Below are 15,722 nucleotides of genomic sequence, written 5' to 3'. Positions count from 1 at the left end.
CAAACTCCAGACCACATTTTACGTAAAGAAGTTTTATTTACAACACACATTCATGTCCGAGTGTACGTACTGGTCGTCTTTGGTTAAGAGCTGGAATAAAGTGAAAAGGTGATCCTTAGAGTCTCAGCGTCAGCGACTCTGAACTCTGGTGAAGTTCATGCAGCGGCCCTGGAGACGACAAGAGGGAGAGGCTGTAGTCAGACACGATGCGGTGAAATATAAACCAAGAATAGACTTCACAACATGAGGTTTATGAGGTTTTAAATAGAACACACCATATTAAAAAAAAAAAAATCTAGTTGGTGGCTTTGCATGCGCAATACGGGCGGTACACTGTCTTAGTAACGTTAATACAAAAGTTCCACAGCAGAACGTTGTATTGTCACAAGATGATTGATGTTATTTGCTTCTCTTCTCAGTGGTCTTAATGTTGTGGCTGATCGGTGTACGGCACTCAAGGTAATGGGACGGATGGATGGATATTATAGAACCTCTTAAGAGCTTTCAGAGTGAGCTCAGAACCAATCCAAATTGTGTCGACTAAATCTCAGCTTTTTTTTTTTTCATTACACAGCAGCTCTTCCATGAAACACTTCACGATGAGGGAGAAAGAGCAACGACAACTCATCGGTAAGTCTTGTAAGAAGCAACCATTAGAGAGCCTGTGTGAGCTGTGTTTGATGACACACTGTGCAGGCGTTGACATTTCGGCTGTTATTTATAACAGCGAAATAGAGAAGAAGCAGCAAGCTGTTATCTATCTGCCGCCTCGGTAATAAGAGCGGGGAGATGTAGATGTAGCGCTTTTATCTGTTATCATCTCATTACATCACAGTGGGGTTGGAGGAGTGAACTTTAATTTGACTGATCTGTGAAAATTTATGTCAAAACGATGAGATGACACCACATTTTCGCTCATGATAGAAGATCGGACAAGCAGCAGCATTTATCAGGGTCCAACGTTATTTCGCTTTTGCAGTGATTTGTTTCTTGCCTTGTCGTGAGGGGTCGGCCTCATGATGGCCACCCGGTCGTACTGTCTCCTCAGTAATGCCAGCAGTGCGTCGACACGTCCCTGAGGACAAAGTCAGATCAAGTCAAGTTCGCTCTTTTGAGTGAAGGAACAGCAGCGTAGGATAGATGCATTTAGCGGCCAAACATGACAAAAATCCAAACTAAAATCCAAATTTGTTATGACATCACAACTCCTCGCATATAAAAGGTTTAAATTCTGAAATTAATAAAACATTTGGTATTTATAATTGAGACTGAAGTTGATTAAAACATTTCAAAAAATATATATTAAAAAGTACACCTTTGCCAAAAAGTATAACCACCATTAAGGTATCAAAATAAGAAAACTGGATTAATTAATGAGGTCATTTTCTCACCTTGATGGGAGTGTACCATTTAGACTGTGGTGGGGGTCTGTATACAGGAGGAGGTCTCGGTGGTGGTCGCGGAATGATGGGCTCCTCCACATCGTCCGGCATCGTGACCACAGCATTCTTGGCTTTCTCCAGTCGCGCTCCCTCCTCCGTGGACCCCTTCTGCCCCCAACGCACCTACAGGATATTTGAACAGATAAATTATCTATCTGGTTGTGTGAAACGCAGGTTTATCTCCAGTATTAGCAACAAATCATCAGAAGGCTCAAGCAGCTCAGTCATCGTGACGTTGAAAGGCTGGTAATCATGCTAAAATTATTTTTAGTATTTTTGTTCACCTCCATGCGTTTGATCCCTCCAGCGCCCCTGCCTCCATAGTAGGAAGCGTCCACCGTGGGCCACCTCTGTTTGGGCAAAGGATCCTCTTCTGGCTCCTTAAACAATAAAAGGTAACTAAATTTAGAGTGTGCCTTCCAATACTAGTTTTGTACTTAAAAAAATGTCAAAAATTATGTTGCGTCAGTGCCACGCTGAATGGAAGCTGAAGGAGATGCTTGAGAAATGTAGTACCACTTGTGGTCAGAAGGTGCTGATTACATAAAATTTCCACACATTTCATTTAATTAATTAATCTCACGTAATGTGACAATTGTATGATGAGAACATACTTTGTTACATGTAACAATAAAATGCTATAAAATAATAAAGCTAATAATGCTAATAAAAATGCTAAATGGTCTTGCATTTATACAGCACTATGTGAGGGGGGGTTATAGCAAGTAGCTACGATCAAAAACATAGGTCTTCAACAGGGGGTCCGCGACCCCTCGGTGGTACATGGAGGTAGTGTAGGAAGGGTCACAAAATGTTTGGTTGATTAGACATTTTTCTATACATTTTCTTTAAATACAATATATTTTAGTAAAAGGATAAATGGAGGCAGAAGACGTCATCTTTCAGTCAACAGAAGAGAAGCTAACAGCGCAGCTCGCTCCCATCAGGAAACTACTGGAGCCAAAATGACTTAGTGATTCACTATCCCTACTACATTTAGCTATGTTTAAAGCTAAAACAAGAATCTGCTAATTATTTTCTTTATCTGTCACCCTACTGTTGCACATGTTTGAAATAGAAAAATTAATATCTGAACATGTGTATTATCTGAATAGCTTAATATTGGATGAAAAATGATAATAATAATGTATATTTATTAATAGCACTAGGCTAAGTTTTATAGGGGTCCCTACTTAATCTCTCCATCAGTTTGGGGGTCGTTGGCCTGAAAAACAATTAAGACTCTTGGTCAAAAAGATGGAGACTGCTCCAAAACAAAGGATTCCTCTACTCCTGTAAGAGCCTCAGATCTGAACCAGGAAGCTAATTCATCCATGTACTGCCACTGGACACCTGTTAGTTGACACCATGATGGATGCTGGTCTCTGTGTTTACAGTCTGTTAGGAGTCGCTCCTCCCTAACTTCATTGTAACGGCTCAGGAAGCATCAAAGGCTCTTTTCCTCGTCCTTCTCTTCCAGCAGCTGCTGGCTGACTGTTTGTTGGACACTCTCAGGGGAAAACGGTTGCAGACACATGACAGCACTCGTGTTTACCTTTTTAGGACTTCCAAGAGGAGAGTGTTGCCTTGTATTTGTGTGAAGAAGAATCAGCTCAACTGCTTTCTACCATCTCACCTGATCCTAACAGTGAAAAACAAACTTTGTCTTCTGACTCAGTATCTCCCACAGAATGATTTCTGTCTCCTTCCACAGCTTCACCCACACTCCCTCCAAATATGGATTTTCTCGCCTCTACGGCTTCCAAGCTGGCACACGTGTGTGGTAAAATTCAAACTTCATCCTTCAAACCGCCCCTTCGGAGGCGCGAAGTCCTCCAGGAAATATGCTGTTATATTGTCTGAGGGCTACTCACAATCACAGGAGGTGGAGGAGGGGGGCGAGCCGGAGGTGGGTCTCTGATGACCTGTAGGGAACGATACAAAAAAAATAAAAAAAATGACACGCAACAATAACGGATAGTCGCATGGGATCTGCCACCCATTGAGATGTAAACAAAAAGAGACTTAACACACACACAAATGGATTGTAAACTCACCACAGTGCAGCAGAGAGGCCAGAACCACCAGAGTAAGCTCAGGATTAATAACAGCAACAGAGCCAAGAGCAGCCAGAGCACCCACATCCCATCTGACTGCAAACAACACACGCTTTATTTAGAAGATAGACAGAACTGCAAGTGCCCATATAATGAATGTCACATGCTCTCCTCAGTTACACACATGTGATCATGTCTCTTTTGGTGGCTTTATAACAAAATTGAAGATGGAACGTGACAGTACAATCACTGATACCAGAGTATCATGGCTTTAACTTTTAGACCGATCAGGCACAACATTATTTTGACTTCTTAATATCATGTAGGTCTTCCTTGTGCCTCAAAACAGTTGTGACTCATCAGAGAATGGACATGGGTCTTCTGTGGGTGTCCCGTGGTGTCTGGTAACAGGATGTTGTTAGTGAGGGCCTTTGTGTCCAATGGGTTGAGGGGAGGGGTCTTTGTGGGTCAGGCTTGTTCCAGAGCATCCCACAGATACTTTATCAGTCGGGGATCTAGTGAATTTGCAGGATGGTCAGTGTTATTTACTTCTCCCGTTAGTCGTTGCGGCTGATCGGTGTATGTATCCTTATCAAAGTAACGTCCAAGGTTTTCGTTTGATTTTGTGCTACACTGTAACCTGATACTCACACATGATGTGGCGTAGATGCTGATGGGACTGGAGATGTAGGATTTTCCATTGTTAAGGCTGACCAGCACTTCTACTGATCTGCAATTAGATAGATAGTTTCATTACTTTATTCATCCCCGAAGGGAAGTTAGGTCAAACACAACGACAGAAAATGAGATCAGAAGAAGATGTAACTCTATCTCTAGAGCATCTCGGCTGAAGTCTGCATCACCCTCTCTGCACCACCTCCACCCCTCTGTGTTGTCTGACCATGAGAACAGCCATGTCAAAGAATGTTGCTCTTTACTTCCAAATAACCTCTCCTTATTTGAATATAATTAGGATTTACCAATATGGTAGCCACCACAAGGAGCTGATTTCTTCACCCAGTGTTTGGCCTCTTTAATGACATGAAACTACCTAGAAAGCAGAGTTTATATGATGAGGAAAAGGAAGCCTTGCTTTACAGGGCCTAAAGGAATATGTCTATGCAGCATGTCTATACCAGACCTCTGGCATGTTGGTGCAATGATGCTTTTGTTGTGAGATGGAAAAAATATAGAACTGGGTACAATAGACACAGAGGTATCAAATGTAGTAGCACACAAAGGATTATTGAGAAAGTATAATATAACGGTTGAAAGGTATAAATTAGAGAAAAAGATGCGTTTGATTCCAGGTTTATACCAGGGACATTTGATAAAGATTTTAAGTAAATAAGCACAATGGTGGAATGGGGTAAGCTGCAGAGTTTTGAGAGGTTAAGAGACAAATTTGGACTAGATGAAAATGAACAATATAATTACCTACAACTAAAGGATTATTTCGAGAAGGAGATAAAAACGGACGCTGATAATGGAATTGTTGAGACATTTCAGAATCTCCAGGGCTTATAGTGGCATATTTTTGATAACTCCAAAGATTAGGACAGAACTGGTGCTGTAACTGTTGAAGAAAGATCCAAACAAAAAAAGAAACTACCTAAAAAGGTGTGGTTATCTTATCTAAACATTTTAAATTGTAAATTGCAAACAACCACGCCGATTTCCCAGTTGATTTTCCAACATCGCAGAAAAAAAGGAAGTCAGTACAATTTGCATTCTTATCAAGTCTGGACCTTAATTGTCCTGCTCCTCTTGCTAGTCAGGGTGTTTCCTTCCTTTCTTTTCTGTCTCTCCCGTCTGTGTCTTGTGTTTGATTGGAGGAGTGGCCTTAACAGCTGCCAGCTATTCTCCATCAACAGTAGCTACAAATACGGAGCCTCTGCTCCACCGCGCCACCAGATCGTGGTCTCTAGTTGCCTGATCCTGGTTTCCTGGCTCCTGCTTGCTAACCCTGCCTGCTTCTGTTCCTGCTCGCACTTAAAATTCTCTGGACATTCTCAGGCCTTAAAAAGAACACAGCGACCGTCTCACTCACAGTTAAACTCTGACTACCAGCTTGTGTGTTCAGTTACTAGGAATCCTTCTATTTTCTCACTTAACTGTTGTGATGTTCCCACCGTTCTGGTAAAATTCAAATGAGGCTGTTTTAACTTAAAGGACTAGTTGTTACAGAGTGAGTGAAGCATTAGGGAAAGTGAGAGGTGACGGGGGAACGGACAGGCAGAGCGCTGTTTGAAGTGGATGACGTCCAAACTGCTCTGGCTCTCTCTTAAAATGCCACAGAGATATTCTGGTCAGACTAGCTTCACTTCATCCAAGACACTGAGAAATTTTCATTGTAAACAAAAAGCTTCGTCCTCCATTACACACGGAGAGAGTTGTTTACATTATCAATTATCAGATAAAGGAAGAAATGCTTATGGACAGTCCGTGGTCTTGACTTTACCATGTGCCTTAAGTGCTAATCACACGTAGATTAAAACCAGAACTGTCATCAGACACTGGCAGATAAATGTTAATGCAGATGAAACATTTCCAACTGCTGGAGCTGAAATCTAAATAAGCATTTAACTAGTAAAAGACGTTGACTTTTATTATGAAGTAGTAACAGAAAATTCATTGTATTCGCCAGGGAGCTACGAATGTCATTTTTGTCATTTTTATTTCTGTGCATTAGTTAAAAAGATTTCAAGGAGTGATTGAGAGCTACAGGCGAAAGGCTGCACGCTTCCAACTTAGGCAAACAACTCCTGTCGCTGTGTCCTGCCGTTTTTTGAACTCTAAAATCAGATCAAAGTTGTTCCAGAATTATGGAGAAGGTCAGTTATTGCCAGACATCTTCATTACAACAACAACAATCAACCGGGGCTGAAATCGAACTTTAAAAGCTTGGGTCCAGCTGTTGTTGTCAGATATTAGTGAGGCGTTCATGTTATTCCGGCCTGAAAACCTTTTAAGAACTCTGGCATCTTTCTAACAAAAACACGGGCAGCAAGTATTTTTAACCAACTCAGAATTGCTAACTGTTTTCAAAGAGGGTTTTGCTGCACAACAAAGAAAACAGGAAGTGAAAAACCAAAAACAACCAAAAATGACCATGTAATCACGCACAAGGACGCCTGCTTTCATCATTCAAAGTGTTGTTTATTGGGATGAAGAAATTCCCGTGAATAATAATGGTACTATAACTACACAATAATGTAACTAGTCACGTTAAAAGGTAGCCTCGGTTTCAGAGGTCATTTCCTCTGAATCAATGATCCCTTTTTTTGACTGGGTGTGTTACAGTATGAGTTGACTTACTGTCCAATCTCTTGCAGTACAGGAGCCGAGCACAGCAGGTAGCCGTCTCTGACCACTGTTGGTTTCTGATCTGAGAAGAAGCAGAAAAAAAGGCAAACTCTGAGAGCTGCAATCGCCTATAAAGTAGAAAAAAAATTAAAATAAACCAATCTCCAAAGTAAATTCTTGTAGCAGTGACACACTGAATCTAATTTTCTACGCTAACACTAGAAGGAATGTCGTGTACCCTGTATGTTATTATGTACTTCTGTATATCTGCTAGAAATTTGATTGACTCTCTTTGACTTTTATGTTTAGAAATTACTGTAACCCTCACAGGCAAGACTGTAATGCCACAAAAGAAACAATGAAAGCTATTTCAGCTAATGAGATTAAAACAAGGCACTAATGATAAACAGGAAGTTAGGATACAGTCATGTGTTATCTCCTCTTTGTGTCCTCTCGGTTACACTGTTCTCACCCCTACGCCAATCGATCTGTTAATAGACTAATGAGACAGAACATCTGCTCCCTCCCTCCCCTCCCTCTGCTCAGTCTCATAATATCTCCTCTGTTCTCCGGCTGAAGTCAATAAAAAGCAGCCACTGTTTGTTTCAGGGCGTCATGACTCCGAGTTTCCATTGCAGCGAGGAGATGTGCACATGGGATCACATTTCGCTTGATGGATCATTCTGCCTACCAGAGTGCATTTCAATAATGTATATGCATCAGCATCAGTGCAACCTGTAACATGTCAGTGTTTAGCGTTAGCATCCAAATGCTTATTGTGTATGAGCTGAACCTGTACTGTGATAACACTGTGTGAGTGAGGAGTGTGTTGAGTTCACTGACTGTGCGTCACTTGATTGACAGTGAGGGAACAGAGTACGTTCTCAACCCTCTTGGGTCCGCTGAAGCCAGAACCCCTCAGCACCACGTTGAAAGACTCTGGAAAACATCAGATGTATTGACACAAAGCTGTGAGAACGTGTTCTAGTGGCACTGAACAGAAACAGTCGTTATTAAATAGAGAATAAGGTCAGTGAGTTAAATGTTTTCATGCTAAAATATGCTAACGTAGCCAGTATACAAGTTCACTGCTTAACATCGGCATGTTAGCATGCTAACATTAGCAAATTTGCAAATACGATAACTCATTATAAATTATCCGGAAGGAGGCATGAATGTCGGTATCAAATTCAGAGACAATGCATAGTCTCACAAATGTTAAACACATGTTGCTGCTACAGACAAAATTGGGAAAACCAAAGTCATACGGATTTATCCCCGGTCTACAGAAAATGACAAGGAGATCAGTCTGAACCAAACTGGTGGACCAGTTGACTGACAAACTGACATAGCAAGTACATAGAAGAAGTTTTCCTTAAGAAAAATATTTTTTTTTCTTTTACTTTTTCTTTTACTTTTTTTTCACTACTCCAACTACTGTGACTGAAAACTGAAAATGTTTTTTAAAGAGAAGAAATAAGACAAAAAAAGTCCTATGCTTGACCCATTCATCAACCTCTATCTCCTCCTTACAGTATGTGAATTCAGTCGCCCTTCACACATTCAGACAGTGCAGATGCCTCAAACTCCTCCCAGTAAACTTACCATTCACACAAACAGTCGACGGCTCTATTGTGAACACTTCTGCACACGACTGCTTCAGGATCTGTTATAGATGGACACACAAATACAACACAGAACTCTGCATGTGATTTTTAAGTTCACACCGGGCCCGGGAGTGTCCGTGCGTGCGTAGTGTGACCTCACCGTGCTGACGATGTCTTTAAGAGCATGAAACCCAGACAGAACTGGAAAGACTTGCTCGGTGCCGTCTGCTATTTCGGCGAGCTGCGGAGAGAGCGGTTTGTTTGTCTTTAAATAAGCATTGTCCACTTTTTCATACATATAAACCTACACAAACTGCTCAGCCTTGGCTTGTTCAGTGGTTCAGTAGCACTTAGGGAAGGGAAGTACGGTTCTAGGAGACGAAGACTTTGAGCTGCTGGAGCTTTCATCTCCTGCTTTGATGATAGCAGAACAGGAAGCTGGGCTGGCTTTATTTAATTAGAGTATGATGTAATTACTTCCTCCCCAGGCCTCAGAGGTCTGTCAGACAGCACCCGGGCAAGCAATAGCCTGCACCCACAGTTTACTGAAGACTTTACAGATTAAAAGCTATGTTATACTTTTAATTAATACTCATGACACACATTAATAATGTGATTAAGGCTGCTGCAGCAAAACAACAACAACAACGTAGAGTTGTGCAACAATAGATGCCGCTTTAAATGAAACATCACAGTACTGTAATTATATTTTCCTCCGCAGATTAATGGGTCTTAATCAAAGTTAACAATGGCTTTTCCACGCATTGTATTTCCTACAGTCAACACAGCCAACAGGGAACATAGGCTTAATTCTCTTTCAGCATTAAAGACACAATGCTCTCCTTCAACAACCTAATACTTGCACAACATGGAATCAAAGTGATGGGAAATGATGGTTTATAATGTTTTGCCTTTCAAAATGTATTCTAAAATACTTTTTTTTATATAAACCAATGGTATCATGAAGCGCTGAGTACAAATCCCATGCCAGGCGCTGGCTGTTCGGTCCTCAGGAGGTTTCGGGTGAACTCATACAGACTGTGATACAAGTTCAAGGTTTGCAAATAAATCCCGGGCCAGAAACAACACACACTGACACATACACACACAGAAAGACAAATACAACCTCAGTGTTTAAACAAGAAACGGTGTCGGCAACAGAGAGGGAATGAAGATGAAGACCTCCTACCTGTTTGTTATCAAAGTCCATGACCCCGACGCAGTACACTCTGGCTCCGAACCCTCTGGCTCTGTCGGCCTGGGAGTCCCAACACAAGCACCAGCAAAGGCATGTTTATGTGACTGGAAATGGCTAATAAAACATCAAATTGGTGTAATATTTCTCTGTTACAGCTCAATTCTATTCAGTACTGTGTGTTTCACCATGCAGCCAACAACATCCCAAAACACGAGATAAGATTTTTCTTCTCCCCTAGAAGCCGGTTCAATTTATGCAATATGATCCAAAGCCAACAAACTGAGTCCTGAAACTGTTATCTTGTTGTTATCCCAAAACAAAGAATGCCCACTGGTCAGTCAGCGTGACGTTTCGAACAACCATGATTTTTTTTCTGAGGTGAGGCTTTTGAAAATCGGCGTGTCCGTCAATCAACTACCCTCAAAAACAAACCCACAAACTAAATAGTGGACGCATCCTTGTCTTGTACAGTGTACAGGTAATAATACAGCAAAAAAAATAGACGGGATGACCCGACATGGTCTTCTAGCAGTGTCTCGTTCTCAAGTTCAAAATGTTATCTGCCAATGTGGACGCAAAACAACAGATAGCTGCTGGGTGCTGGCTTCAGCAGACTATTCGAAAGGGGTCAACTTCTATTATGAAATACCAAGTTCTTTAACTACTTCCATGTGCAATTATGACGTGTTTAGCTAAAATTGTGCCTTCTGGTCAGTGCGCTTGTGGTCGTTTTGGAAATAATTCCAAAAGGAGGCCTGGTCATTAACTCCTGGTCAAAAAGTTAAGATGGCTTTACCCAGATGCCAAACTCCCAACTTTATAAGTCGTTTACAAACCAATGGGTTTGGCTACCCACCCTCTGCTCCTACCATTAGACTCCAGGAGTGTGTGTGTGTGTGTGTGTGTGTGCAACTGTTACCTCCTTTACGCTTAGTTCATATGGGTAGATTTCTAGCTTTCCATCAGTCAGAACAATAATGATAGTGGATGACGGTGAAGTTTGTGTATTCATTTGCTCCGACACCTGGTGAGCAAAACAGAGACAGATTGACTTGACTTCTGTCTGAGGAGACACCTGTTTATCTACTTGATTTACTGATATACATATAAATCATTGTAATGCAGTATGGACAAAAAAAGGCCACGTCCTGCAGTTGTTTACGTGACAGTTTTACTTCAGGAAAACACAGAAACATGTAGTCAAATATTAAAGAAATTTGGTCCCAGGCAGTTAACCGCTTTGCTAGATGAACGCACCCACCTTTTTCAAACCTTCGTGCATGTATGTTTCACCGGCAGGTTTGATTTGGCTCAGCTCCTCCAACCCCTGGTTTATCTTAGATCTGTGAAGTCGGAGCGCAAAAGACACCACTTGTGAGAAGAGTGGGATGCGATGGAGTGTGGGTTATGAAGGATTCAGAACAGGTGAAAAGGAGTAAGAGAAGGAATCCGCACCTGTCTCCTGTCAGCGGAAGTATGACAACCGCCTGAGATGAAAAAACTATGTAGGAAACTCGCATCCTGGGACTGAAACACACACAAATAAACGTGAATATGCAAAATAGTAAACTAGGGGGGGGGGGCGGTCGCAAAATTTTTGGTTGATTAGACATTTTTTTATATGTTTTTTTTTAAATTTTTCCCTACAAATTTAAATTTCTTGAAATACACATTATCATGAATCCAACATATTTTAGTAAAGGCATAAGGGAAAGGTTAATATTCAGTGCAAAATGATAATAATAATGTATTTTCATAAATAGCACAAGGTCAAATTTAACACATATAGTAGGTAGGGGCTCCCTACTTAATGTCTCCATCAGTTTGGGGGTCGTTGCATCTTTAACAGTCACAACACATACCTGCTAATTCACGTATTATTACTGTCTGTGATGCAACGGAACATTTCAATGCAAAGAACCGCACTCGCTTTTCAAAAAGTATTTGTGACATTCAAATTGTGAACTGTGATCGGCATACACACACCACACATGGCGTAGCATATAAAATAATATGTGCCATGGACTTGACTTGGCAGTATAACATAGCAACGCCTGAGAATAACACCAAGTCGGAGCACACAGTCGCTCTGCATCAGGCAGAATTTAATGTGTTTAAATTCTATCTTGAGAGAGGGAATTTCACCACTAACCCCGTTGATGTCGCTGATCTGCAGTGAAGGGGACGGGGCCGTCTGTTGTGGCCGGCACCACCTTCTACATCTGGCTGCATATTCAGCTCTCATATTTAGTACCCTGCTATTAAACCTAAAAGTATCACACACACCCTCTGCACCAAGACCCAGAGGGGTTTGGACCAGTTAGTGGCCTCCTATGATGTCCTGCTGCCCAAAAATAGGCATGCCCTACTTTCTCTGTTTTTGTTGTCTCATTTGTGTGAATGCAAAGTTTTTTTGTTTTTTTGCTTCGGATGTATGTTAAGGTTTGGATCATTTTCTGAGCCTTTTTTCTTTTTCTTTTTTTACTTCACTGTTTGAACTTATAAACCAGCCAGTGGTCTTACCTGACAAACCTGCTGGTGAGCTGCTCCACAAATCCGTAGATGTCACCCCAGTGTTTCCACACGCTGCCTGACCTGCAAAACGAGGCAGCATCCGGGGTGAGCGTGCGAACATACCCGACAAAATTTAAGAATCCGGAACAATAAAAGGTTACAACAACAGATGGAGATCATCGAGTGGGTGGGTTTGTGGTCGGAGAAATCAGCTGTGAGGTCACTGCTTCAGCTCACTCCCGTGTCCACGGCTGACATACCTGAATTAAGCACACAACAAAACCCCAAACTGCTCCCATGACATCTTGCGTGTCTGCCCACTACATTCTATGTGCTCACTAGGATGCCTCAAACCAGTCCCTTTCTAAGACATGTTAATAAAGGTTTAATGGTGCACTGAGTGTGTGGTCCACTAAGAAGAACTAAATGGTAGAAATTCATAAACATTACTTTATTAGGTTCTCTTAAAAAAAGACTTCCCGTGTGCATGGCAAGAAAATAAATAGTAAGGTTGTTAGTCAGACAATTAGAATAAACACAGGACGGATCGGTGTGTCTGTTAGTGTTAGGAAACCTGTTGGGGTTTATCATTCACTTAGACAAAAAAAAAAAAGTCTAAACACTTACGAAAGGAAAGATTCACATAAACTCTGCAGTGAAGTAGGAGAGCAACAGAGGGAACTCAACACAGCCATACATGGACAGGTCCGTCTGTGCTCTGAGGTAACCGGTCATAAAACAATAACACCCGTAACAAGGCGCACCCCGCCTTCACCACTCACCTGTCCAACACGAAGTAAATATCAAACGCCCCATCGCAAGAAGCGTCCTCGCCAACCTGCAACGATGAACCCACGCAAACGCTTGCAAACAGGAGGATTTTGCTACAGATCCACAGCCGTTCCATAATCCATGCGTTACATATCAGCAGGCAGCGTGTTTTATGGGAGAGATCAGATAGTAGAGTTTATGGAGAGTGGCTCATCCTCGCGGCTTCAGCCCGCTGGCTCACATGCTGAATCAGTGCAGCGTGCATGTGGGATGTTCTCGTTGGGACAGCGCGCTCGTAATGTCACGGAGGGGCAGGGCGCACAGCTGCACACACCACTGTCAATCAACGGAAATAACAGCGCGACACAACTTCCGTTTTGCTTTCCTCCGGGATACTTCAAATTATACTACCATAAACTCCTGCTTTCCTCCGAGATACTTCAGATTATACTACCATCAACTCTTGTTTTCCTCTGGGATACTTCAAATTATACTACCATAAACTCCCATTTTCCTCCAGAATACTTCAAATTAAACTACCATAAACTCCTACTTTCCTTTGGGATAATTCAAATTATACTACCATAAACTCCTGCTCTCATCCAAAAACCCATGTTTTCCCCCGGGGTGCTTCAAATTATACTACCATAAACTTATGGATAACAAATGGATGATTTAATATATATTTATACATAGATTTTTCTTTTTCTTTTTTTAAAACATTTTTTTTTAATTTCTCATAAGCTTCAATATATTTTGTTAATTTCAATATGTTACAAATTCACTCATAAATAAAATAAAAAACAAATAAAAATTAAATAAAATAAGTATGAAAATAATCAACATTGAATTTATTTTTGCTGCCATATAGGAAAACATGTTTAACATGTTTGCTCCTACACATTTGCTTTACGATGGTCTGGTGTTCCTTGCAGATGGATGTTTTTTCTTTCTTGTGCAGTTGGCTGATTAAATAGTGTGGGGACACAATTAATTCTACCCCAATGGTTTAGATCAGTTGCTATAATAATTATTTCTTAGTATTCTAATTATTTAATTTGATGTTTTACTACTTTATTAATTATAGGTAGGTGTAGAAGTGTCTGTCTTGTGTTAGCTATATTCTACATGTGCTGATGTGCTGATGTGTCAGATTGAATTGCATCTTCAGTACTTTTCTTATTTTAACCGCTGAATTAAAATACTGCGTAGAAAAATACATTAGACTGGAAAACATCTCAAAATGAAGCTTTGTGAGTTGTTTCCGTCAGCAGACACGGAGACATTTTAATCAGATTTGATTGAGATTTGACAAAACATTGCCCCACTACGAATGATCAACTCTACAGTGGCTTCTCACAATTCATGTCTCACAAACTCATTAAAGACCTCGAACTCTGCCTCATACAAAGACATCACGTTCTTGAAAATCTATTGCAGATGGGAAGTAAGCAAACGAAACACCCTTGGCATGTCAGAGTCATATGCTGCTTCACGAACGTAACCACCCAAGCGCTGAAATCGAGCCCACTCCTTTGTCCAGAGACGCAAGCGGCCGAGGTCCTCAGCTGTTTCACATCATCAGCGTGAGATGCTGACATAATTCCTGAAGTTCTTTTGTGGCGCAGTGCTGTAATTACACATTTCATTGTGCTGATGTTGGGATGCAACACCCTCACTCGCCTCCCAGTTGGTTCAATTTCAACTTTTAAGGGTGAGGTCACGACAGCAACCATTTGAAATCATAACATACCAGAGTCCCCCTGTCAGCCAAGAGCATCTCTGCTGTTTGATCTGGTGCTCGCCAGGGATCCCTCTTATTTCATGGATGGCTGCGGGGTGGATTACGTGATTTGTGTTTTAGTTGCGGGTGTGGTTGGACCACAAGACAGGAACTCTTGCTGCATATTCACTCCAGTCAGCGGATTCCATCATATAGACATATATATATATGCGTCAGGAATGCTCAACAAAATGCTACAAACTATAGCTTTGCAGTTTTGGCAGTTTGTTTGATGAAACATAGGGGACAGATGCCAAGTATGACAGGCTGAATTTTGAGAAAGACAAGAGTTTTGTGTTGGAATATGTAACTCATTGCAGACAGCCTTTCAGACAATGTGGTGTCAGATGATGCTAAACGTTGATAAACCGGAGCTGCAGATAGGTTTTTAAGCCTGTGTCTTAAGAAAAATGATTGGACTTGTCTCCTCCAGGCTAAAGGCGCTGACTATAGAAGAAAGTAGGAGCCACGGGGTTGCGTCCACTGGAGCCAAACTAGTGTGGGTTTCCTCACAGCTTATACGATACTAATGAAGAGTGTGGAGTGTGGCCACAAACAATCCACCCATCAAATCAAAAGATAAACATATTTAAGCTGTGGTCACAAATTTAGCGTCAGTAAACAAGCTGCGTTGTAATTAAACTGCCTGTCGCTTGAGCTTGAGATATTTACTGGGAACTGCCTAAACCACTAAATTGAAATATACTATTGAACAAGCAAATGCTTAGAGTCAGTGAGACCGCGAGCTTGATCATTTTCTGGTCAGAAAAATAACTAACATTAGGATTATAAATATATTTTAAAGGAAAAACACAATAGACTATTTTGTTTAGTAATACATTAACCCTTTATGGGGCAAGGAACCATACATGGGCGCTTCAGCAAACATTTTAAATTGCGTCCCCGTGCCGCTCAGTGATGTTTATGAAGCATGTGGTTTTCATTCAGCCGAATCAGAGAAGATCAAGTAAACTTTCTCATGTCAAATCAGGGTCAAATGTGGTCTACAAGGTCCACCTCTGCATGAACAGTGAGCATAACTGC

General features: G+C 41.3%; 1 protein-coding gene across 1 annotated transcript; it reads right to left on the bottom strand.

The window, feature by feature from the left end:
• Nucleotides 1-16: 16 nt before the first annotated feature.
• On the bottom strand, nucleotides 17-13,204 carry LOC124996452 (anthrax toxin receptor 2-like). Its single transcript, XM_047569481.1, has 17 exons — nucleotides 12,907-13,204; nucleotides 12,134-12,205; nucleotides 11,066-11,137; nucleotides 10,872-10,953; nucleotides 10,530-10,634; nucleotides 9,602-9,670; nucleotides 8,573-8,653; nucleotides 8,411-8,471; nucleotides 7,649-7,744; nucleotides 6,818-6,887; nucleotides 4,151-4,229; nucleotides 3,500-3,595; nucleotides 3,317-3,367; nucleotides 1,727-1,822; nucleotides 1,392-1,565; nucleotides 995-1,075; nucleotides 17-168 (listed from the first exon to the last, which is right to left on the bottom strand). The coding sequence occupies exons 1-17, from the start codon at nucleotides 13,029-13,031 to the stop codon at nucleotides 130-132; spliced, it is 1,449 nt and encodes a 482-aa protein (XP_047425437.1). The 5' UTR covers nucleotides 13,032-13,204; the 3' UTR covers nucleotides 17-129.
• Nucleotides 13,205-15,722: the final 2,518 nt, after the last annotated feature.

The sequence above is a fragment of the Mugil cephalus genome, chromosome 19, assembly GCF_022458985.1.
Source record: "Mugil cephalus isolate CIBA_MC_2020 chromosome 19, CIBA_Mcephalus_1.1, whole genome shotgun sequence".
Classification (NCBI taxonomy): Eukaryota; Metazoa; Chordata; class Actinopteri; order Mugiliformes; family Mugilidae; genus Mugil; species Mugil cephalus.
Note: the sequence above shows the minus strand (reverse complement) of the source record. Positions and strands in the feature narration are given on the sequence as shown.